The following is a 26311-nucleotide window of genomic DNA, read 5'->3' on the forward strand; positions in this document are numbered from 1 at the left end:
GGCAGCGTCACATTGAGCAGCCCTCCACTTCCCTGCATGCTGCCACATCACCCCTTTGCATGTACTGTGCTGGGGTCCTGCTAGGGCACAGCTCTCTCTGAACAGTGTTTTGTCCCAAAGCAGCACCACCTTAAACTTTCAGTGGCAGATCTGGAGGATGGGTTGAGTCACCACCTCCATATAAGAGGCCTTGGTAGTCACAGTTACCTACAACTAATGGAATTAGTATTTTACAAGTTACTAAAATTAGAGGCCAGATTAAACTTTATTAAAAATTCTTCTAATATAGAAAACGAGAGGAACCAAACGCAACAAACTAATGCCTAAAGTTACGTCTCCTTACATCAGTTACGGTATTTACAGTGTTAGACGGAAGTAGTAGTCCTGGTATTTAGGGAGAACTACAAACACAAACAATACGTTGTACAGACCTAATCTAACATTAACATTTCATGGCAGCAAATAATTCAACAAACTTGCTCAGACAGACAGCAGGACAGTACAGACAAGTGATACTTCACTTTGTTTTCTTCACTGAAGGTTCTTCTGTACAAGCTGATATACTGATTGGCTCCCTGCTCCATCCCTCTCATGCAAAAGAGTTCCATAATTGTGGCATGAATGCCATATATTATAAATGCTAATCAGGTTCATTTAGTGTGATATGTAGTTTTGTCAGCACCCCTGTACATTAAAGCAAAATGGTATACTAATTAGAATTTCTGTCATAAAAGAAAAGAAAACTATCCATTCTCTGGGTAAATTGAAAAACTAAAATCAAAGCGGTAAAACAACAGAGTGATGAACTGCATGTGTCTATAGGTAAGATAACAACTCAAGGCTCCAACACTGTTGTACCATCACACATTTCTCTGTGCGTGTGCGCATGTGTATGTACATATGTACGTACGTACAGGGGGAATAAACTTCCTATCTACTTTTTCAAGAAACTGGGAGCTAATTTAAATGGTCTTTCCCAAGTATGCAATTTATTAGTTGAAACCCCTCTGAAGTCTGTACTACAGGAAATGAAAATAATAGGCAAACACTGTTTCAGACTGCATTGTCTATACATATTGAAGTTTTAACACTACCTACGTGACAATGATAAAATGGTTCTGTATAAGTTTTACTACTTATTTAAAAATGCTAAAGAAACTGTACAGGTTTTTTTTTTTTTTTTTTTTTTTAAGAAATTCATAAAAACGACTGTGTATGTTTCATATAAAGGGAATTAAGGGACAGGAGTCTGAAGACTAGAAATATGCAGTGTTGATCAAATCAATTTAAAGTCAGATCAAGCATTTAACCAAAAATTTCTAAATTGTAAATTTTAGTTTTCTGTTCGTCTTGACGTACAGATGACCAAAGATACTATGCATTTTAAAATTAGGAAGAACCTAAGTTATGAGACCCTTATTTTAATCTGCGCTACATACAAAATGTATTGAAAAGCAAATATGACTATTAAATAATTTAATACACAAGTGTAGTCAAAAAGCATTGTACATTGTAGCAAATGTACACTGAGTTTCAGAGATACAAAATTACCAGGTTAATTCAAATTTACACAGTGTGTGAAATTCTGTGCACAGGAAGAAGGCAGGAGAAAGGAAAGGGAGTTTGAATTCAAACAAAGCCTATGGTGGGTGATACGTCAGATGTCAACAGATATGAACAAGCATGCCACTCTGTCCAGAGAAGATTGGAAATGCAGCACCACCCTCCTATGAAGAAGCAAGTCTTGGCTAGTCAGGTAACAGGTGGAATTCCCATTGTTATTTTCTATAACTTTACAACAAGCTTTCTACAGATAGAACAAAGCAATCCATATGTGCCAAGGTATTGCCAACAAGAAGCTAGAAAATCACCACTGCAAACTGAAGAGCTGCATAGAGGATAATACACGGCCTTTTCATAACCTAGCCTTGAAAACCCAATTGCTTCCCCTGAAAGCTTGAAGGCAGTAATGCCACAGGAGGCAACGTACCTGTGTAGACTCAAGTGAACATGCCCAGCTTGGCTGGAGACACTTCATGTGAACCACACCTAATCCTCAGCCCACTACATTGCTTCACAGAACAGACATTTAACGAACATTTATAATGGATTTCTTTCAGTTGAATGGGAACGTGATTGGTGAATAAAGAGCTTAGGGTGGATAACAGGAGCCTAGAAGTAAGGCAAAGGAACAGTGCTTGGATCATCTGAATAGGCCGATCTTTGAAGGGAATTATTTAAAAATATTTGTATTAATTTGAATATTATATTACAGAACAAGAATGTTCCCTATCAGTGGGAAAGCAAGACAGACAGAAGCCAGACACTCCCACCCCATTTTGTAAAGGCTCCATTCTTTAACAAACATCCAAATGCAAAGTATAAACACTTCTAAACCAAGATTCTTTCATAGGATTTTCAACTGAGCAGCACCCACAACTAGGGGAATATTTTTAAGACCAGTCAGCAACCAGAAGTGGAGAACCATGAGGGCAGGGTGGGGTGCTCAACATCACTGAGAATATGGCCACTTTCCATAAGTGTTTCAATGGGAGGTGGTGTTTGTTCAGCACTTTTGGAAATCTGGCCATAGATGTACTAGACACTAATTGCTTCATGCCCCAGAGTAAAGGTTGTGGGCTTTAGAAGGGATGTCCTAAGACAGGGGTCTGGATGGCACATGGAATATGGCACCATTCACCTGATCATCAATGGCTGAAATCCAGACAAAGTGACTGCAGTGACAGCTGCTTGAGTGCCAGTATGAAAAGTCTATTGCGCCACTACCCTTCTTAGTGACAGACACCAATACCACAATTTGGCACCTCTTCAGGCAGCCTCATCAGAGGACAGCGACAGAATCCACCTGGTGAGAACTGAAGCCACACTGGTACTGTGGTGCAAGCTTGCAGTGCTGCTGCCAAACCTGTCTTATGAGGAGAGAGGATTTCTGTCCCCAGAGCTGTCAGTCTGGGACCCTTCATGGGGATGGCTGCACTGTGCTAAGTGTCAGTGATATAATTCAAAGGAACTCAGCAAAGTATACTCTAAGTAGCGTGCCTCATGATCAGCTGGCACAACCCTTCTTGGGTACAAGAATGGCATTCCAGCCTGGGTCAAAAAAACCAGGTGACACACTGGAGATAGTGTCTCTTCTTTTAAATCAACACAATCACAAATGTTGTGAAACAGTTTCTATATATATAAACTGAGAAACAAGAGATGCTTATTTGCATAAAAGTACCCATAAAGCCCTGTCAGCTCACAAAGATGCTGTTATCTTTTGAGTTCTGGGAAAAAAATTAAGTTTATGCTGCATCAAGTACTGCTCTGCAGGCCTGAAGTTGAAGCATCTTCCCCCTACATGAAGCCTAAAATTACCATGGCTTGTGCACCGGCACAGCTCTGAGAAAGAGGTTACACAGTGGCAGTACAGCAAGCAGAGGGATCACAAAACCCCACCGTTACATGGACGAAACAGATTTTTGTCCCATTAAAAATCTCTCTCTCTCTCTCTCAATGGTCAAGTAGTAGACTTTGATTTCTAGAAGGCAAATAATATGCTATCAGGCAGATGCCAGATTGCTAAATAGGAGAACCACCACCCCAAGAGAGAAATTTTAAATACACTCCTGCTAGACTCAACAATTTTAAGGTCAGAAAGTTGCCCCAAACGTAAGATTAGCATTTCTTAAAAAAAAAAACCCCACAGGTATTACTGGAATATCAGCAGTACTCGTTTGGTTAAAAATCTTAACACCACGTATTTTTCTATTGAAATATGCAGAGCTACCAAAAAGGGGAAACATTTAACCCTGTATGACCACCTTTACACCATTCTGCACTCAGCATGTTGGAATCCCAGCTACAAGCTGTTGACACTGCTCCACAGAATTAACAACTGCCAAACTCCACTGTGCAGAATGGAAATGACCGAGCTGTGACCACATCTTTCCTATTTTGGTAGGCAGCTGGACAGCACACAGACAGAGAAACACAGTAACTTCACAGCAGCAAGGTTCCAAAAATTGACGTACCAAAACAGAAAAGTTGCCCAGCAGATGGAAAAGTCTGGAAACGCAAGATTTCCCAGGTGCATGTGTTATTCTGTTGTAATCCTCTTCTATACAGATATTCATGTCAGATTTGGGGACTGTTTACCCTAAACCACACACTTTGATTTGCTTCTCTCTTCAACAGTCTAACTAATAAATGAGCTAATTTTTACCTTCATTATGGGATTCCAATACTTCTGGCACTCTCAAAGCCTTGATACAGAATAAGAAGAAAGGATACCACTTCATGAACCAACTTCTGAAACTTCTTGTACCCCTACGGCTAGTCATGATTCTATCCAATTTCTCCCAGGGAGAGGAGAGCATAGAAAACAATAAAAGCAGGCATGCATCATTTCAGGTAGGGTTTAAATATTTAGATTATGATCACTGTTCCAATCTGAATACATTCTTCATTTTCTGTTATTGTCTTTTTTAAAAACAAACATCTAACCAATTTAAGGAACAAGTGTTCCTCTTTGTCTAAACCTTAATTCTGGATAAGAGGAAAACAAGTTAAAACCAGATGGTGAGTATACACACAAACTAGCTGTATGTTCACACAGGCTACATAAAAGCAGCTTAAAATGCCCTTCTCACTTTGTAAGTCTATGAAATGTACATTATGTGATCATCACTCCATGTCCTACTAGGCCCTCGCTAGAAGAGGAATTTGCTTTGTTTTCTTTGCAGAAAAATTTTTGGAAAAATGTTCTGGTTATTCCCCCCGTTTTTGGCTACATTTTTTAAGCATTGTCCTGGTAGTTTCTCTCTTTCACAGGAGACTGGCTAGGCTGGTGGTGGGTCCATTCTGAGCCTGGAACTGTACAGGAGGCGGTCCATCTGTCCACTGAAAGACAATATACAATATGAAAATCCTATATACACTACATGGGAGGGAAAAAAATCACAGCAAGATCAGAAATGAAGAGTTGGCCATATAATATTTACCACATTAGATACTAAAAGGCAGGGCATCAAAAGTAGTTAAAATCAAACATTCTGGTTTTCATCAGCCAGGAGTTCATTACTAGGATATACCACAGAGACAAAATGCTGCTGTTCAAACGGCCAGTCAATCCTGGGTCCAGTTTAATTCCAGACATTGGTCTCTTACTTCATTTGACCTACATTTGGCAAGTTACTGAGTGAATGCATTTCCTGTTCCTTCCCATAAGAATGTGAAGGTCCAATCCTGAAACCACTCCTAAGTACAGATTTGATGGATAGGGCCCCAAGTTGAGTTTGTCTGTACAAGTCTATTAAAATGCTCAAGCTACAACCAAAATTAAATTCAATAAAGGCCTGTTTCTCACCCATCTTAATACATTTGCGTGTTTTATATTTTACGAAGTCTGCTGAGACAGAAAACTAATTTTTGTAATATACATTTTATCCAATCCACATTATCTAGCCTATGCAATCAGAACATGGATTATGAAAAACTCAGCAATGCAGGTAGACATCAAACTGAAGTCACTAGCACAGCACTATCACTGAAATCTGTGCCCTCTGGGATTGCAGGTTATATACACATGCTCCTGGGAATCACATAGTTACTGTGGGCATCTTTGTAAACAAGAGGTTATATCTCAAGCATTCCCTCCTCTGGGAAATCTGTAGACAATGGGACATACTGCAGACAAAGCAATAAAATGATTTATTCCTATTCTCCATCTCATTTTGTCCCCAGAAAGTTAAGACATTTAAATTATGATTAACTAAAAAAAATTGGACTGACTTCTTTACCTCTTCAAAACAATCTGAGTGTCAGAACATTTTGACACAGACAGTCAAAGTTAGGGAGTCAGAGGTTAAGGTAATTCTCTGGATTCCAAAATAAAACACTGTATTTAGTTCTGTTAGACGTGAATCTAAGTGACTTCAGAAGACTAGCACATTCAAAGGGGTAAAAAACTTCAGTTTATGGCAATGTCTGTATAGATACAAAATGTGAAATTAAACCAAACCCTAGACTGGCTACCCAAAGACATTTCGATTTAGACATAGAAAATCTAAACATGGCAGAAATGTGAACAGTAGTGGATATTTCTTGCAATGTACAAGACAATATCTCTCAGACTGAAGATCTGGGTGTACAACCATAACCAAATAACATATCCAGAACATAAATGGTTTCTTGCTTTTGAAAGCAAGACCTGTAAGTAAAACGAACCATCTGACGGGTTACAAAAACCACTTTGCTCATGCAATAAATAATCATGTGACACTCAGGGAAAAGCACAGTTGAGAAATAAAGACATCAGCAACTGAACAGCCTTTACAGAAGTTAACTCATTAATTTGACCTCCATTTCTCTTTTCTGTTATCCGTCCATTATAAATATTAGGAAGCAGCCTGAAGTTTGGCAACTCACTGAGATGCATGTGTGTCGGGGGAGTGGTGGCAGACGAGAGAAAAGATCAGCGTGTTGCTTTACACACACCATAGTGTTGAAAGATGAAGACTACCTACCGTAATTAGGTTGTGTTCTGGAAGACTACAAGCTTCTATATGGTCCTGAAGAAGCTGCTGTGAAAAGTTCTGATGCATCTGTGCAGCCTCATGAGCATCCATTGCATTTCCACAGGCTTTGTTCAGATCTGAAAGAGAAAAAAAGTGGAGTGTGTCACATTTTTGTACTGAGAGAAAGATTAAATGGCTGACAGTTTGGGCAGATGAGATTTTTTATTGCTTAAGAATGCCCCTTTTTATTGGCTGGAGAAAGAGGAGGTCACTTGTGTAGCCCCATGTGGAACTTCCTTCCTGTCTCCTACTTTATAAAAAAAAGTCATTTTCAAGAAACACTGAATCCAAAGCTTTTAAAATTGATTATCCCCCCCAAAAAAGTCCGCCCTTTAAATAGTATGCCCTGATACTTTTATAACAACTCTGCAGAGAAGTTTAAAGGTGTTTCTGCTACACTAGGGATGTTTAGAAGTTATTTTCAGCAAGGGAGAACAATGAAAATAATGAAACGGGGTTAGTCTACACTAGAAATACTGCAGGGGCACCACTATAGCAGCACTGCCTTAGTGCTTCAGTGTTCACACTACCTACGCCAACGGGAAGGGCTCTCCCGTCAGCATAGGTACACACCTCCCCAAGAGGCAGTAGCTAGGTTGAAAAAAGAATTCTTCCATTTACCTAGCACTGCCTACACTGAAGATTAGATCGGCTTAACTATGTCACTTGGGTATGGTACTCCAAGTGCTTTTACCTCAGCTACTTAATGGAAAGGCAAGATCAGACAGAACTGGACCAAAACAGCCAAAAGTTACATTTGGTGCTAACTTCTACCCTCACAGGCACTCCCTCCCAGTGTCTTCAGTAGGAACTGCACACTTGCATCTGAGGGCAGATGAATCTTAGATACTGTATACAATAAAAAATATTTAAAATATGCCTAAAATACTTGATGCTATTACACCAGCCACATCGAACATTCCCTGCTATTGCACTGTCCTATTCTGCACAATCAGAAGGCAGGAGAAAGTTTCACTTTTGCTGAACAGTCTGTTATCCTTCCCTGTTTCAAAACATTTATTCTCTTTATTTTCAACCTCTATGGACAATATGCCAGGAGCTCCACAAGGACCAGTAATTCTTTCTTGAACAGAAAACATCTGCTTGTTGTCAACCTTTGACAGTGTGTCTAGTTTACAGTGCCATCTATTGGAAAAAAGTGTGCAACTGCAGGTCTTGGTAATTACAGGAAATTATATTAATCTGACAGTAGTGCTGATTTTAATAGAAGTTGAGTTATAATTTTCTATTACAAACCCCAAATTTTGTGGAGCTTTAAAACTGCACTGTTTTAATTCACTATAGGCTGAAACTTGGCATCACAGTGTCACCCTATGTAATGTTTGCTCATTTAAACTAGTTCATCCCTTTTTAGCTCAGACATGTGCCAAAAGAGCCCCACAACACAATTCTTGCTCTCACATTATGAAGCGCTGTCTGGTGCAGGAGAGCAGCACTTTGTATACAGGAGTCATGGTGCCTAGTGCCCCTTCTAGTATCTTTGTGTCTCTCCACATTTGTCATTAGCCTCTTTTTGGCATTGCTTGGGGGAAAGCAGTCATAGCTGCCTTCACGTCACATCCCAGGCATTACCCACTTTGGATTCTGCCTTTCCTGAGATCAGTTTCTGCCACAGATGCCTGCCAGTCTCCTGCCCAACCCCAAACAGCATACACAATCCATTTGATTTTCCAAGCTGCTCTAATATTAGGTGACTGAAGAACTTTGTTTCAACACTAAATATCTTTGTTTATACAGAAAATTCTCATCACTATATCACTTAAGCAGAACGGAAGTTGGTGCATACATAGAATGGGTTCTCAGTGTAGTGTTTCAATAGGTAGTGTTTCAGCTAAACCATATTCCACCTCCAAAGTTAAAATACAGCTGAAGTTAACTGATTCTGTGTTCACAAGAGAAAAAATTAAGTTTTCAAATGCAATTTGAAGACAGATGGAGAATCAACAAGGCCCAGAAATACAGAACGGCTACTCCCAACGTGAGGAACTGCAGTGAAGAAGGCTCTCACCCCAAACAGCGGTAACATCGTGAAAAGTGATGAAGAGGAGGCCCATGCTAGACAAGCTGAGGAAGTAGGAAGAGGTGTAGAAAAATATCAAAGGTAGGCAGGAGCACTGCAGCGTTTAGTAGCTGTGTGAAGTTTCAAAATGCTCTGCAGAGCAAAGTGGAAGGGACAGCTCTTAAGGGTGCCAATCCACACTTAATACTTCCATTTTGCCAGGATAGTCTCCATGACTAGTAGCCCAGTGCTTTTTCATCAGCAATTCTATGATGTGAACACAGGAGGAATTTATGAGATGAAGTTGAGTTTTTTTGTGATCCAAAAGGGAAATCTGGGCTAAATAAGCAGCTATCATTATGCACAAATAACCTTCTGTTAAGCAAAAAGAAGTCTTATATTTTCTATTATCAGAAACCTGAAGCAGTGCTATCCTGCAGTGAATACTTATTAGCAATCCAGCTCTCCCTTAAGCACCTTAATTGTTTAAAAGATTACCAGGATGACAGTGCCAAGATAAAGAGCCTCTGTGTGGTGTATTTTGCCATCATACTGATTTGACTCCTAAATATTTTGCCACATTCTAGCGTACTAACCCAGGGCTGTTTTTTTAGTATGGGCAATTCCACAAACTATCCATGTATATGGTTTTCTCATCCCCCATTACTGAAGAGCTTTAATCTATTTCAAGGTGACTGCCATTTCCTTGACAGAAACTTTATGAAAGACCTGTAATCACATACAAGGACTGCAGGCAAGAGGAAAATCTTATTGCAGTTGACTAGTGACTGAAAAATGGTACTCATCAGATGGCTGACTGCTTGGCAATCTATTCACAGTAAATTAATGAGCCACAGGCTAGTTACTAGTGGACAAGTATCCACACCATGAAACAAGGGGACCTCTTGTAGGCAGTCCCAGCAGGTAACGACTACTGAGACAGAGTTCCCCTCTCCACTCAAGGTCTCTCCAAGGCATGGATAATGCACACTGATGGGACAGTGTGGGGAAAGTTCATATTGCACCCGGACTAAGGATAAATTGAGGGTGTCAGCCTCTAGGGCCATCAACGCACCTCACGCAAGAGCTACACTCACATACAAATTAGAAAAGTATTTCAATTACATGGAAGACATTTTTAACCAAAGCAGCAGGAAAACAGGAGAATGTAAGTCTGGCCTTTCCTGCCTGCAGCGCTTAATGTGCAGCACAGGGTTTGTAGTAACGTGACTATTTATATTAAACTGAAGCTGCAGGATAAGTCAACTGTAGCATTAACACAGTCTGCCAAGAAACTAGTCAATATTTGTATAAAGCATCCTGGGTTGATGGGAGTCAAATTAAATTATATTTATGCATGATGTGGTATAACAGTCTTCCCCTCCCTATTTATGAATGCTCCGATAGCAGCAGAAACTATTAAGTGAAACAATCAATGCCCCCAGTATCCAGAACACAGGACATGGTGAAATACAGAGAATAATGTTGAAAAAGGGATACTTTGTGAGAGAATCAACTACAAAACATCCTCTAGAATCCTGCCTATTCATCCGCCCTCTCAGCTTTACAGCAGGCTAACCTGCCTTTCTAGTCAAGAACTAGATCAACCTCTCTCTGGATTAATTTAACACTGCTCTTGTGAGAGCCACATGGGATTGCCAGAGAGCAATATAAGATTCTCTCCCACCCCTTTTGCAAGACATTCATGGAGACACTATAAACTGCAAGCATTAGTGATTCTACTGTTGTAGCAAAACATGCAGGGATGACCTCGGCGTCCAAAAAATCTGGGGCTGGTGTCAAGGTTAGAGATTCAATAGGCTCCTGGAACAGCCATTAGCATCCATCTGGTATTTTCTTGGGGTTTACTTTTTTGTTTTCCCTCTTGACCACCCTCTGTCCCTCCTGGTTTAATTTACTTTCCTTTCTTTCACCTTGCACCCTAATGCTGAACTAGAAAAGGTGACATTAAGATTTGAGACTACCACTCCTGCTATCAGGCACTGAAAAGCCACTCAAACATTTCCCCTTTCTTTTTCAGACTGTGCTACACCGGCTCATAACTGTCGCCACTGTCAGCCAATGTATTCTGATCTTTTTCTCCTCTGGGAATCACACCTCTTTAGTGACTAACAGGTGGCGTTATTTCTGGGCAAATAAGGTCAGCATACAAGTTGGCTGATGGTGGGAACAGTTAGGAGCTAGTGCAATAGTCTGAAAAAGTGGGAAAAAAAGTTTCTTAAAAATTACAGGCTTCCAATGACACCCCAAAGGCCAAGATTTTAAAAAGTGACTAGTGATTTTGGGTGCCCACCTGGAGACATTATGTGGGACTGATTTTCAGAGGATGGTTCTCAGAACTTTCTGAAAGTCAAGCCCCTTTAAGGTGGCAAGTTGGACATTCAAAATCAACCTGTAACTTTTGAAAATTTTGGCCAAGATCATTCTGCCCAAAACCTGGGCATCAAGTCTGAACAGCTGCAAATGAGAGGCTACATTAGCTTATGCGAGCTGCTGCACAGCAGGACTGATAGTCGGGATTTCTGACACTCAAGTGACTGACACCAGCTTCTCTGGAAGAAGCACCTGATTTCCACACACTTTAAATGAGCATATCAGGTCAGAAAATTAACTTTTCTTGTCTTTCAGACACATACACGCCTAAAAAAACTGGGGTCATAAGATGTTTATGCCACTAGCTTCTTGGTAAGCATTAGAATCGAAAAGCATGGTCTTTCCCCTCTCCCCAGTCCTGAGAACTCAACTTGCTACTTGTCTTGTATACAGACATATAGGAGCTACACTTTGACTAACTTACCTCGCAACAGAGCTGAAGACCATAGTTGCACAGACATGTCTGGGATCTTGCTAGCAAGTTGCATGGCTGGTACCACCATGTTATTACTTTCCTAGTCAAGAATGCATATTAAGGTCAAACACTCATTGTAGCCACAGATATTTTTCTTTAAGATATAAAAGTGTTCCGTAAAATTTGTATAACAAGTCTCACAATGGAATGCTCACAGCCCCCAGCTCCTCCCCTCCCACCTTGAAGATATTCACTGCCATCTAGAATACCTAGCTAACTCTTAACCCAACACTGTTCTCATGTATTAGTTAAGAGCTACTCAGGGCAATTTTCACCTATGCAGTAACATGACAGACAGTGCCACTCCTGGGCTATTAGAACCGATCTCATGTGAAATTATATTCCTCTGTATAACCCCTGTTTTGTTATTTCATCATTTACTGGATCTGCTGCAGCAAACTAAATCCAAGCACCAGATATCAGGATTTATTTAGAAGAGACTACGAACACCTGAACACACACTATACATTATGTGTATGACAGACGGACGCAGACAGAGTACATAGAGGAAGTCCAGAGTTAAAAGTTTACTGCTCCCTAATGCATAGGAAAAGCAAATGAGGACAGAGATGGCAAATACAGAGAAGGGCTACAATATACAAGGGGCCAATTAAGACTAGTAACTTTCAAAGCAAGTGACCTATTAAGGATTTTGTTTCAATATATGAATCATCAATAATTACATATAAATTATTGCTGAAATTGAAACAACTTTGGTAACCACAGAATGGCTGCCAAGTTTCAACCCAGGAGGTGGCTGTGTTTCTGAGGTAGGACAGTAACCCCTAAAATACAGTCTAAAGTGGTCTAGGATCTTTCAACACAATAGGAATTAGAGTACATCGACTGGGCACATCAGGGAAAACATTGCATGCATCATCTTGCCACAGCATGAGGATTTAAAAAAAAAAAAAGGAGAATCTGAATTCAGAATCCTTTCCAAAACAATCCAGTTTAAACCATTTCTCCTCTACTTTGATCCTCTTTTCAAATGATTTTAAACATTACGAAAATACAATCTTCCGAAATAGATTGCAAATGTCACTGCTTTGTCAACGTACCATTAAACATGCAAATCACAAATTGAAAAGTCAATGCGCTGCCAGCTTTACATAGGATACTGCTATGTGTGGAACTCATAAGACAGATTAGTTTTACAAAACCCACTGATTTTTTTGGCAAATAGCAAGTAAAACAAGGGTCTCAGTAGTAATACTGAAGACTGTAAAGGCTTACCCTGTGATTCCCTAACACATAGAATATATGGCCCAGGAGTACAAGAGAACATGCTGTTAATCGGTTCAAGTCTTCTGCATTTGACATTTTCAGTGTCTCTCGCAAAAATCGTCTATCAAAACAGAACAAAAATGAAACAGTGTATAAAACATTCTCCTTTTCTTCAAATATGTAACAAACATGTAATAACCATAATCCAGAACAGAAAGACTAACTGCGGAAGTCAAGGGGCAAATACTGGGATTCTGGAGACCTAAGATCTGCTCCGAGCTCTGACACTGGCTGGTTGCGACACCTTGCGCAAGTCACTTGCTCTCTGTGTGTCTCAGTTTCCCTATCTGTAAAATGGGGATAACAATACAGACATTTGTAAAGCACTTTGAGATCTACCAACAAAGAGTGCTAGATATTGTCATTACTAGGAATTCAAAGCTGTAGAGAAGAAAATCTAAAGGGGAATTTCTCTAAACTGTTTGTCAATCCTATTTAGGCAAACAGCAGGTATTAAATCAACCTGGCCGAATTCAAGGGAAGAAGGATTCTGGTAGGCCTGGAAGAGGTCTCATCTTCCCTCTCTTTTGTATGAAAGAGCCATTTTTCCCCTCTCGCTCACCCCTTCCAAATGGCACTGACTTTGCACTCACTTTGCTTCATTGTATCTTCCTTGGAAGAAGGAGAACAGTCCTCGGATGTAGAAAGCAGCTGCTCGGAGACAGTGAGAGCTGGGGACAAAACGATAAACTTAAATCCACGAGTTTTACAATAATCAGATGCGTAATACAAGATACATTCTAGGAATTTATTTTCCAACATTTCATAATCAAAGCAAAATTCTTTGTGCCAAAGATTGAAAAACCTGTAAGCAGCCCTTCCTTGACATCAAAGCTGATCATTTGCTTTTCATGCTTGCTTTTTTTTATTTTAAGAATTTTACAAGGCAAGAGCCATAAAAACACCCTTGCAAAAATAGCATTTAGAAGATATCCAGAATCCCTACCTTACAGGGAAGTTGTGGTCTGGATTTATCCTTTCCAATAAACTGTAAAGCTGTAGTCAAGAAACAGAAATGGAAAAAAATTGTTTCTAACAAGTATTAGCTTACAGTATGGGATACAAATGTTTTAATGGGAGCAGTACATAAAGCAGAATGCTCAAGTTATATAAAAAACATAGCAAACATTTGCTGTTACTGGCTAGAACACAAGATGGAACATTCCAACATTGGAAGGGTTCCATCAGCTCAATATTGGCTTGAAAAATCAGGTTTACAAAGAACAATTTTCTATTTTTTTTAGACTTCATAAGTGTTAGCATGAAACTTCAAATTTAACTGGAAAGACTTTTAATGGAAACATATGACAGGAGTGCTTGAAATCCAAAAGTTGAATCATCTTGCTGACTAACAAGAACCAGAACCTGACACTAAACAAAAATTAAGTTGACTAATTTTCATTCTCCAAGCATCCCTTTTTAATGTGCTTCAGCTTTTGCTTGTTCAAACTGACAACGTAATTGTCCATAATTTGTCCACAAAACACTAAGTATAACACTTGGAAGTACTGTTTCTGAAAAATAGCTAAGGAACCCAATCGTAAGTGCTAGAGAGAATACACAAATACTGCTGTACAAATGATAAATACTTGAAAGTTGATGTAAACTTCTTTGGGAAGAGGATTGATCGATCAGTCCTCTGTGGGTAACAAACACCACCTGAAAATGTCCATTTCCAAACACTTCACAATCATTTAATTAATTCTTATTAAACTCCATGTAATGTAGATATTGCCCTTAGATACAGATCTAAACTGAAATGAACAATTTAAGTGATTGGCTCAAGATCACAGAGGGAGTCAGTGACAGGCCTGAGATTAGGACTCAAGTTCCTGACTCCCACTGCTGTGCTCCGACATCTAAATCACACCTCTCTGTAGGATCCAAAATGCTCGTTTCCTTTAATGGTCTGCCCCAGGCCAACTCATACCCTCAAGCCCCTGTAAGTAATATTATTAATAAATGACGCCATGTTGATCAGATGGGTGGTTGCCCAACAAAGCACTCCCCCTTGTGGCAAAGCACACCAAGAATGAATAATCAAAGAGCTGTGCTAAAATTTTTTCCTCTTGCAAATATGCACCTTGTAAAGCCACAGATCAGAAGCAGCCAGTCACATACCTCTTGATGTCTGTTGCCTTCCCTGATGTACACACTGGCCAGGTTTGTCACGATAAATGCCCACAATTCCTGATGTGTGGTGAGCTAAAATAGAAGAATATAAAACACAAACTAAACCAGAAATAGCTGGAGTGGTATTAGTCACTAAGCAGCATGTTTACAGCCCTCACAAGACAAAGAAATAGCGCAGCCCAGAAGAGCCAAGCCATCTAGACACTCAAAAGTGCGTTTATACACAGAACTCATTTCTGAGAAGCTGTTAATAAATATTAAACCCAACAGCAGTCTGTAAAAGTCTCTAAAGCAAAATACATGACAGGCAGCATTTAAACACCACATTCCTGTGGTGAGGCTTTTTTGTTTTGTTTCGTTATTCCAAGCTCCTTAAGAATTTGCTGCTTCATCTTGGTTACTCTTATGTCTCTTCATATTAAAGTAATCTCAGTTTGGGTGAGATGGAACTGCTAAGCCAGCCCTTTGAGCACAGTGTCCTCTGATATTGCCCCATTCTAGTAAAGAGAGATTGTTGCAAGCACCAATGATAATATTCCCAAAAAGAAAAGGAGGACTTGTGGCACCTTAGAGACTAACCAATTTATTTGAGCATAAGCTTTCGTGAGCTACAGCTCACTTCATCGGATGCATCCTTTTCTTTTTGCTAATACAGACTAACACGGCTGCTACTCTGAAACCCATGATAATATTAAAGCACTCAGGCTCTGCGCCCCCCCAAGTCTTAATCCTCCCCCCCACCCCCCAACAGGAATAGTGGAATGATCTATTCATATGTTTCACTGGGTAAGATAGCTTTGCCTTACCCAAGGAGATGTAAAGCCAAACCCATTGCTGCTTCATAAAAGGTTACTAGAGGACAGACCCTAGAGAAATTGAAGGTAAGTCTACTCTATGCCCACGTCTACATTTAATAGAGCTACAGCAAGTAGTTTTAGCATTAAATCTTACCCGCAATGCTGTAGTAAACTGTGCTTCTGCATTGTCCATGCAATTAACAGAAATGCAGTAAAGCCCCTGTAAAAGAAAGTGCATTTTAGACTAAGCATTCTAGTAACTGTAGCAAAATTGCAATTCTGCAAGTAAAGGAGATGGTTGCAAGTTTGATCCACTAAATCCTGAAGTTATGAGCAATGTTCCCTCTCATTTTTGACAGGCCGTGTGCGCAAAAAAATTTCTTCTGTGCAAATTTTTTTGCGTGCGGTGTTTCGCTGTGTTCACTGGGTTTAGGACCCGTGTGCGCACACACGCGCACAGCTTAGAGGGAACAGTGGTTATGAGGCATTAACAGGAAAACAATTTAATGTGTTATGCCAGACACCAACAAGCCTCAGTTTTGTTTGGTTCACTTGAGAAGATCAAGTAATTCCTGTATTGCCAACTTCTCATCAAATTATTGTAAAGTTCATTTCTTTTTAGAATCTGTTTCATATAATATTAAAAATACAAATTCTACATACAGTGAGAATCATCTAATGCTTTTTCTGTTACCAAAATGCATTCCCTAACGCATACAATATACCTTGTGGATGTTCACTTACAAAGCTCCCATACTTAAATGTGCTGTATTTTTAAAGGAGAAGAGTTTAAATATTTAACTGTTCTATGGCTATTACAAAATGCTTGGTGTTTGCTTAAAAGACAGACTGAGGCAATTTACAAGATTTCTATAAAATTATTAAATGATCTTGCCTGGTGCACGTCTAAAAATCTGGCTGAGGTTTGCATCACTAGAACAGTTATCTGAAATAATTAAGGTGGAACTCTAGTTATAGTGCCATGTATAGGCCAAAATTCAACAGAAATAGCGTGTACTCACTAGGAGAGTATGTAGCTGCGCAGCATGATTAGAAAACAGTCTGGGAGACTGCTGGCAGAGTTGACAGACTTGTGAGATCTGTTAGAAAAAAATATTTTAAAAGATTAAACCAATTATTTCTTTATTATGTCTAGGCTGAGCCTGCCCCCACTTCCCAACTGCCTGAACTGTAAAAGCCAATTAGCTTATTGCTGTGCTTTGCTCAAATTTAAGTTAAGCTATGCTTTGCACCTTTAAAGCAGAGTCCAGACACGTTGCAAGCTAAGCCGTACATAGATCAGTGTGTATAGGCTCTTCCCTGTACTGGGATGTGTGCACCAGTCAGTTTTCAGATTTGCTTTATGGCAGATTCTATCGTGTGCTGGGCACTATCCACCCACATGAAGTCATGGTTCCGGTCCTGAAGAGCTCACAATCCAAGACAACATGCAACAAAAGATGGAAGAGGGACAAAAAAAAAACAAAACGAACGACCCATGAACCATCACCAACTGCTCCTTTATTTAGCCACTATTACTTGGCTAATTTCTTCTAAATGCTGTGGTAGGCAGTGTTAAAAGATTTGAAAGGTCAGTGGACCAATTCAGAAAGCATATTCCATAAAAAAGGGATGGAATGGAAGACAATGCAGACATTTGGGGGAGGACTGGACAAAAGGGAAGCTGAGACCAGTATTACCATCAGAGGGGAGGAAGGAGGTGGTGACATAATAAGACAAAGATAAGTAGGGAAGGGCAGGGTTGTGAAGGGCTGGAAAAGCCAGTGCAATATGCCTGAGCTAGAGCCAAATAGAGAATGGGGAACCAGTGGAAGGATTCAAAAGGGGGATGACTTGATCAGAGGAACAAGTGAGGAAAATTAATCTTCAACTGCATTTTTTATGAACTATCAGGATGGAGAGGAGAGCCTGGATGACAGTTTTAGCTGTATGAATAGGAACAGTTGTATCTTATGTATGCACAGGTTGAAGTGTCATGTGGTGGACACTATATGGAAATTAGGGAAAGTTGAAGACAACTCTAGTTATGGGTTTGAGTGAAGGAAGTATGGTGGCATAGTTAAGAGTGACAGAAAAAGAGGATGAGGGGAAAAGTATCTGGAACTCAGTTCTGGCCATTAGCAAGCTATACTATTTTAAAACCCTGTGAGTAAAATCTCTGAAGTGCTCTCAAATGAGGTATGGAAGGTAGTTTAATTTCAAGGCTTAAGAACCTTGCCAGTGTCTTATTAAGGATTCCCAGACACTGCTATGCATTGTTTGTAGTTACACTGAGACTACTGGAATTCCAGCGAGAGTCTGAACATGTTATTTGGAAATTAAATGTCCATATTTTTTAACTAACATTTATTGCAAAGATTCATGAATATTCAAAAGATTAAACGAGCATGGAAGTGATCAAAAGAGTTTTACCTCCTGCAGTGCTGTAGCTTTGTGCCCAGTCACAAGCCGACACATGATAATATGTTCCAACAAAATAACTTGGAAAGATGACAAAATAGGACTGCAGTCCAACACTAAGAGGGAAGCAAAGGTAGTTCAGGAAATAAAGTTATATAGCATTAAAACATCCTAACCCCATAGCCTAGGCCCTAGATAACTACTACAAAGCTAGCTTCCCTGATGCTGACAGTTCAACAGAACTTCAGCACAAAGACTTCTGAGCAGAAGTCTATATGAACTATGTGGCATCGGAGAAGTCAGCTTGCTCCCACCTACTGTTTCAGTTGCCACTGGGGAAGTGAACCTATTTTTAAAAGGAGAATTGTTCCTTGATCAGGGAAGAATGGTAGTCCAAGCTTCACTTAGCTGAACCCCTGGGGATCATGAGTTTGCTTCCAATAAGTGGGATCTTGAATAGTCCAGTCATTTGGATAGCAAAGTTTCTACAGAGCAGTTTAAAAACTGCTAGGAACTGATGAATTAATCTTTTTGTACTCCCATAACTCAGCAGGCTAATCAGTAAATATGTACAGGAAAGAAGTCTTGTTCTGGACTCAGATCTTAATAAACTAACTTTCAGACCGGAGCAAAATTCTTACAGCTGAGCAGTAAATCCTCATACATAGGCTTATGGAAGTAACCCCGAACAGATCAATAGCATTAGAGGTGCCTGTTCTTGCAGGCAGATTGCAGTTTTTGGTATTTTTATGTTAGCACCAGATAAAGGTGCCTTGCAACTCATCAAAAGTTTTAACCCTAATACTTACTTTTTAGCTTTTCTAGCTGCATGAGTGCTTTGTCTGTGTACTTTTGTGCCTTCTCCAGGTATCCTGCTTGCATGGAATGCATCACTGTCACCTGCCACAGAATGTAAGAAAGAGGGTCTGAAAGTCTAGAGTCATATTCCAGAACTGAAGTCAAAACAATTTAAAATCAATTTGAAATCTAGTCAATTTCAAAAGATAAGTTAAGTATTTTCAGGCACATGGAGTCATATTTCCTTGCTTTGTTAAAAAGACAAGTTTCTGCCGCTGTCAGTCATGAAGAACCAACATAGCTCTAGGAGAATGAGCTGGATTCTACTTGGCTCATGTATTGATGTCATTGTTAACTAAGTTTCATTTTCAGGGCTTCTTGTACAACCCCTTTAAATGCTGCCATTACTGAAGGGAATAAAAAGTTGCATAGGTGTCACAGACCAGAATTTGAAGCCAATGGTAGAAGTACAACAAAGAAACACGCAGCCTGAAAAACCTTTATTACCAGTGATTATGGACAAGCTAGAAAAAACTGTGTGATTTTCAGATCCCAGGTTTAGTTGGCAGGGCTGATCCATCTGGATGCCATCTTTACAAAGTCACTTTCTACAGCAAAACTCCATAGATTATTAAACTTCCATGTAAGTTAACTGCTCTTCCAAGCGGAGTCTCCCACAACATAGGACATCCGCTGCTATTTAGAAGACCTTGATTGTCAACTGCAGCTTACCATGTGGTGACTTGGACCACTAGGAACTAAATTTGAGAGCACCAGATTCACACTTACTTGTGACCACTCTGGTTTCTAGAAGCAAAAGGCTATTGCATTAAAAACCACTGCATTTAAAACACACTACAACAGGGTGGGGAATGGCAAGCTCTCCTAGCCAATTCTTTCAGACCATGTTTGCCATCTGTTGGTTGTTTTAAGCCACATAAGTCACCATACTCTGACCTCAGTAAATTTGAACTTACAGGATGAACTGCATCTTTTTGATCCCTGTGGAGAGCAAGGGTCAAGCATTAGATGAGAAGAAGTATGTACATGTGGGAGGGCAGAAGTAAAAACTCTTTGCTCTGTACTGTGCATTCAGTCCATACATAAAATGGTGAATTCCACAATCATTTAAAGAATTAAAGTGCTTGTACACTGGATCATACTCTGGATACAAGGTCCATCCTCACGTGAAATGAGCACACTTATCCCACACCCCATCAGTTAACAATGGCCGCTTAAGTAAAACAAAGCTTCTCACCAGGTAGACCAGCACACACATGTGCTCCTTCGGCAGCCAGTGAAAGAGATCTGCTGGGTTGCTGGGTAGAATTTCATCGTCATGAAGAGTCGATATGGTCTGAATGCACTGCTGGAGCTGCTTCAGACACGGTTTCACACTTTTCACCTGTGAAAGTTGATTCATATCAGACACAGGTCATGCCATCTGGGACAACACCTGAATATGTATAGAGTTCAGTAAACGTGCCAACCAGTTAACAGTCATTGCCTTAAAGAGTTTAGTCGACTTTAAGGCATAATCTGATGCAGTAATTTCATAACACATCACAGCCTTTTGGACAGGAATCTTTCCCTGATTCCCAAACATATAACTTTGCACAATTATTCACATACCTGCCCAGCATCCAGGTAATGAGTCACCTGCAGCACCAAGAAGAACACACGCAATGATTCTTTCTGGATGGGATTTCCTTGCCAGTTTTCAACTATCTGTCCACACAGAGTAAGGAGTGGGTGCACTTCCTGCAGTTTCCGTTCCATTAAAAGAAGCTATAAGAAAAGCATTACGTATATAAACAGTGCAGCAAAAACAGCTTAAATGCTCAGTGAAGCTGAGTTGAAGCTGTTGAGTGCTCTTCCCTTTTGAATGTCGGGTCTCATTTATTTAAGTCCCTAAATGTAGACTTAAGATGTTAACTTTAAAGGTGCTCTTTTCAAAAAAGAACTAGTCATTGTATGTTATTGGACCTTTCATCCTGCGTCACAAAAGGGCTTCTTCACTGATTATAATCAACTTCCCTAATCTGAGATATGCCAATAACTAACAGTGCTTGATTTCTTCATGAAATTACTTGTGTGTTGCTATTATGAGCAGGCAAGACATTGAACTACATAAGAATCCTGCATGCCAAAGAGCAGATTTCAGGTGCATTTCAAACATCATGCCTGCTTACAGAAATGAAGCAAAATATGCTTGTCACAAGGAAGGCACACAACTCACAAACTAGACATAATTTCAAGAGCAAAGCCTTATTTTGTCCCGATAAAACATATGAAGTGAAGTAACAGTATTGACTTGCTTGCTTATTTGTTACACTTAAATATATCCAACTTACCATCCCTTTACTTAGCAGAAACAGTGCCCTGAAATAAAACAAAACTGTGTTACAGCTTTAAGAAGGTACAACACTGAACAAAGATATACTCATGAGAGAAAACTCAGGGTAAGAGGCTGCTGCAGATCTTTTCAGCATGGACTATACTAGGCCAGAAGAAACAAGCTATTCATATAGGCATCACACTTATAATGCTTAGACTGCCTGGGACAAAAGTCTAGCAGAACCAACTCAGCCCTTCACCCTTTCATGGTAAATGAAGTCCATGCAATCTACCATCTGAAGACCTTTGAAATGAGATCTTACAAAAAGAGGTCCTGCCTGCTCTGCAAGGCCATCATCCCATGGTCCTACTTATCAAAGCACAAGTGTCCTCCTTCATTACTGTGCAGCATCCTGTGTGCATTGGCTGGGTGCGGCCACCCCAGTGGTGGCAGACCAGACTTTAGAGTATCTCTGACATAAAAGACACAACATAAGGTAAATTATAAGGTAATGTGTGGGGTGGGAGAAGAGGGTTTAATCAAATTTTTGCGGTCTATGCACCAAAATATAGAACACACCCATTGTCCTTTATCTCTGGGGCTCCACTCAAAGCAGCAATAAGGGGCCTGCCAGAGCTAGAAGAGGAAGGCAAGTTTAAAGTTGGAAAAAGGAGTCCAAATCACAGTGCCAGGGAAATAAAGAGTCTGAGGCTTTAGGTCTGTATCTAAGCCTTGGAAGGTCCCCATTTGCAGGGGAGCTAAAGCCTGCATGTTGGGAAGATTTGAGTAGATGAGGAGGGCAAACAAAGATCTGTTTAAGAATAAGAATCTCCAGAGCTTTGGTGCAGACTGCCGGTGTTTGTTTCCTGTTAAAAGCAGCCTTGGATAGGCGAGAGCAAGAGACTCAGATTTGAGAGAGAGAATACATGAGAAATACTGGTTTGATTATGATGGATTTACAGAAGCTCATTTGCAACCAGCATCTCAATGTAAATTAGAATAAATTAAAATATTTCTGGGAAAGGTAGGTGAAGGCAACATACCTGGTATATTCTGATCCTACTACCCGGGCATATTCTGCTCCAACTCCTAGAAGGTCACATGCGGATACCAAATCTTTTTCAAGTGTGTGAAGTTGCTGAAGAGAAAAAAACAGTCAGTTTTCAAGTTAGCATTCTTGATGACTCAAACTTCCAGTTATGTTTTTTTCTTTTGGTACTCCTGTTACAATAATTGGACATTTTGTTATGAAATTAAAGTTTGCTACAACTGCTTAATAGAAGTTCTTTACATATCACCTGAACACAACAGAAGGCCTTTTCAGGAAACTTTTCCTATTCCTCTTCTAAAAAAGTTTTCAACATTTCAAAGAAAATCCCCTTCAAACCTTTTTTTTTTAAACATGTATCCAAGTTATCATAGAGTAGAGGTGGTCTACTCTACATACAGCCTCATCTAAACCTAACATACAGTCAAAAACAGCAGGGGTTCCTTTGGCAGGGAAGGCACTATCATAAAGTCGGTGAGCACAACCTGATATTCAATGCTCCAGGCCAGGGAAGAAGAGTGGTGTAGGTTTTTTTGTGATGCATCCTTAGTTTCTGAAATTGGAATTTTCCCAATCTCCAGCCAGAAAGTCAATTTATCTCAGTGAAATGTGCAACAGAATAAAGAATTCAGGCCTTTTGATCAGGAAGAAGCTAGAAAGAAACATGTCACAACACCAGCAACATATTTGGGGTTTGTAAGAAGAATCTTTCACAGAAGCACAGACTATAACTGGAGATTAAGCTTCTTATACGTACACATACAACTCACTGATAAGTAAACATTTCCCCCTTAATTGACAGAAGTGCAAGGCTCTCAAAAATCTCAACTCAAATTACACAAACGAGTCATTTTCGAGGAAATAAGTTGTTGCTATTTGATTGAGCCTATACAGAATGGGGGAGGAAGAGGAGTAGAGGTGAATGTTAATACATCCTTCAAGAGAATAGTTTGGCAAGCTCCCTTTTGAAAGAAAGTGCCTCTAAAGCGCAATTCCCTCAATCCTTATCAAACAGCCTTCATTGTACTCTGTGTATCTATCAGGCTGCTGAGAAAAGGCACATCTTGGAAGAGATATTGCTGTACAATGCTCTCTTGACCGTACAGGTCCAGCAGAGAGCAAGACCTGCCTCTCTCACTACTTGGTTAGCCTGTAAACTCTTTGGATGATATGATGTGCTTCTAATCCTAACAGTCTGGGATACCCTATAGATCGGTTAAGTAGTATCCGCTGAACACATGTACAACAAAAGTAAGGACAAGATGTCAAGCACACCTCCTAATTCCAAGATTGTTCTCAGATGATGCCTAAAAACCAGTACTGTGTTAAACATGCAACTGAAGCCATGCATAAGAACATTTACGAAACGGGGAGAACAACATTTCTGATGTTGACCTGAAGCCTTCATAGTAATTCCACTTTCCAACCCAGGTTGGCTTTGGATGTTAAGGCAAGTGGAAAACAGTGGAACCCACACTTCTCTCACACCATCCTCAAGTAGGAAACTCTCTATTCAATCCAGTCAGGCTTTGTGGGGAGGTATCTGTTTTATGTACATTTTGAAGGGGATTCTTCTACCTTTTCTCAGGATTCTATGTCCCTGCTAGAATCCTGAGGATCTCCCCCCTCCCTTCTCTTGCCAGCCACATCACCACCCCTACAGGCAAGGAGGCCTGTACTAAACTCCATTTGAAGTCTATCACAATAGTACAACATGAAGCACTCTCGGCAGTTCCATCTATGCACTAGTTCCAGCCACTGGATCAAGAGACAGACACCCAAGCCTTGCTGTGTCCTCAGTAATACAGAAGTATTCTCTCCTCTTTGCAAAAATCTAGAAATTTACACATAAATTATACTTTCTTCCTGACATTTTCACAGTCCTTTTATGCAGCTTTATAAGGCACCTGAATAATACTTACGGCAAGCTGAAAAAGTAGTCTACAGTGCCAGTACGGCGTCTGCTGTGAAATCTGGATGGCTTTACGCAACAAAGGCTTTGCTGCATCAACTGAATTCTGAAATAAAAATATGTACCTTAAAGTCAACAGTAAAACCAACCAAAATAATGAATCTTCAGCACTGAAAGCAGATGAGATTTAATGAAAGATATTCTGGTTTGGTCCCAATTTAAAAAAGTCTGAAAGCAAAAAAAAAAAAAACAAAAAAAATTGAAAACAAACATTGACATTAGTAATCAAATTTGCAGTCCTCTAAAGATGTGCTGAACAATATTAGTACATAAATCCATCTGTACACTCATATAAACCTTCATGCGTGCACAAAAATGCATACTAGAGAACACAAATGGGCTTGCCTACAAAAACTGAAGACCCCTTTTAAAGGTCTTTTAGTAAATCTAATCCAAAATATTCAAGACACATAACAAAAGTATCTCAGGAAACTCCAAAAAAAAGTTAGCCTGTCTTTTCCTCCATGACTAATGGAATAAGTAAAGTTTGTAAACTCATTTTATCATAGAACTTCTTAATTGTAATGGTAATTGCAACCAGCATAATGGGATATATTGAAACACCTTGGAACTTCCATATTACTTCACTACAAATTAAGCTTCCCTGCACCAGAGATCACCCATAATCAGGAGTATGTTGTAACTGATGTGTGCATGTGTGGTTCTAATACAAAAAATATTTGTAAATTGTCAAAAACCCTGCACCCCCTCGATAGGGCACTCATGATCAGCAAAGTACCATATTTTAGGAGCAGCCTCAATACACTTACCTCTTGACAGTACAGTTCAGACAGAAGGCTTGCTGCTTCAAATTTAACATCTTCAAACTGTGGAATCTAGCAGCATCAAAGTTAAGTAAATATTAAACTTTGTTGCAATATGTATTAGTCCACCAATCAATGCTCAATATGCCAAGACAAAGCTTAAAGATTTAAGAAAAGCCCACGTCTGGGAATTGGCGAGAACAACCTACAAAATACTGAATCAGGTTCACTCTGGCCAGTTTTGTTTGTCGAAATACTTCACATTAAATCCAGGCTATAAACGTGAGTGTTCAGCTATTAAAGTTCTACCGTCAGATGGTCAGGAAAGGATACTTGTTGTGATATCATCCACTGTAAGAGAAGACAACAGATGAGTCAGTGCACAGTCAACAATACGAAGGGGTTCATTCAAGAAACTGCCCCAAGGCCACCCGTTCTCTCACACTACAATTTCTTTGGTAAACAGACAGAACATGGCTCATGGGCCTCAATCGAGGAGCCAGCACAGTCTCTCTCCATGGCATGAAACCCTTCACTCAGCCCACCAGACAACAACCTGGCCCCCTTGCTCAGTAGGGCACCAAATCACAAGCTGGCTGGGGCAGAGAGCAGCCCGACTCCCACGAAGGGACGCAGGGAGAGTGCTCAGTGGCCGCCAGCCGCCCCCCGTGAGCACCCTGCAGGACCCCACCCTCCTGCCCTCCCCCAACCCCCCACTCTCTCACTGCCTCCTCTGGGGCCCTCACCGCCTTCTCCAGATGCCCGCGGGCCTGGTCCCCGTTGCGGGTGTGGTGGTAGAGCACGGAGCCCAGCTGCAGGTGGGTGCGGGCCTCCATGCGGGCCGGCGGCTTGCGGGGCAGCACGGCCTGCAGGCAGTGCACGCACAGCCGCACCTTGGGCGGGCTCGACGTGCGGAAGTGCTCGGCCAGGCCCAGCAGCGCCAGGTACCAGGACTCGCCCCCGCCTCCGGGCCCGGCCCCGCCGCCCGAGCCCGCCCCGGCCCCAGCGCCGCCCCCGCCGGCCTCCCCGGAGCCCGAGCCCGCCGCGCCCCCCGCCGCCTGCTGCGGCGGCGGCGGCGGCGGCTGCTGCTGCTGCTGCTGAGGGGCCGCCCCGGCGGCCGAGCCCGAGCCACCCGCAGCTACCGCCGCCATCTCAGGCCGCCGCCGCCACAACGCGGGGGCGGGGGCGGGGGCGGCTGCCCGCGCAAGGGCGCCTGGGACATGGAGTCGCGAGCCTGCCTCACAGGGCTGGGCAGCCCCGGCGCGCATAGGTCACGCGAGAAC

The 26311-nt window shown here is 40.9% G+C and overlaps 1 protein-coding gene across 1 annotated transcript; it reads right to left on the reverse strand.

Annotated features, from left to right (window-relative positions):
• Positions 1-246: 246 nt before the first annotated feature.
• Positions 247-26194, reverse strand: MAU2 (MAU2 sister chromatid cohesion factor). Its single transcript, XM_037885466.2, has 19 exons — positions 25775-26194; positions 25362-25379; positions 25035-25100; positions 24215-24310; positions 22288-22382; positions 21261-21288; positions 20539-20694; positions 20165-20311; positions 18918-19008; positions 18121-18224; positions 16710-16787; positions 15842-15907; positions 14879-14962; positions 13704-13753; positions 13351-13428; positions 12707-12818; positions 11420-11510; positions 6531-6658; positions 247-4905 (listed from the first exon to the last, which is right to left on the reverse strand). Exons 1-19 carry the CDS (start codon positions 26177-26179, stop codon positions 4831-4833), a joined length of 1968 nt encoding a protein of 655 aa, XP_037741394.1. The 5' UTR covers positions 26180-26194; the 3' UTR covers positions 247-4830.
• Positions 26195-26311: the final 117 nt, after the last annotated feature.

The sequence above is a fragment of the Chelonia mydas genome, chromosome 25 (genome assembly GCF_015237465.2).
Source record: "Chelonia mydas isolate rCheMyd1 chromosome 25, rCheMyd1.pri.v2, whole genome shotgun sequence".
NCBI lineage: Eukaryota > Metazoa > Chordata > Testudines > Cheloniidae > Chelonia > Chelonia mydas.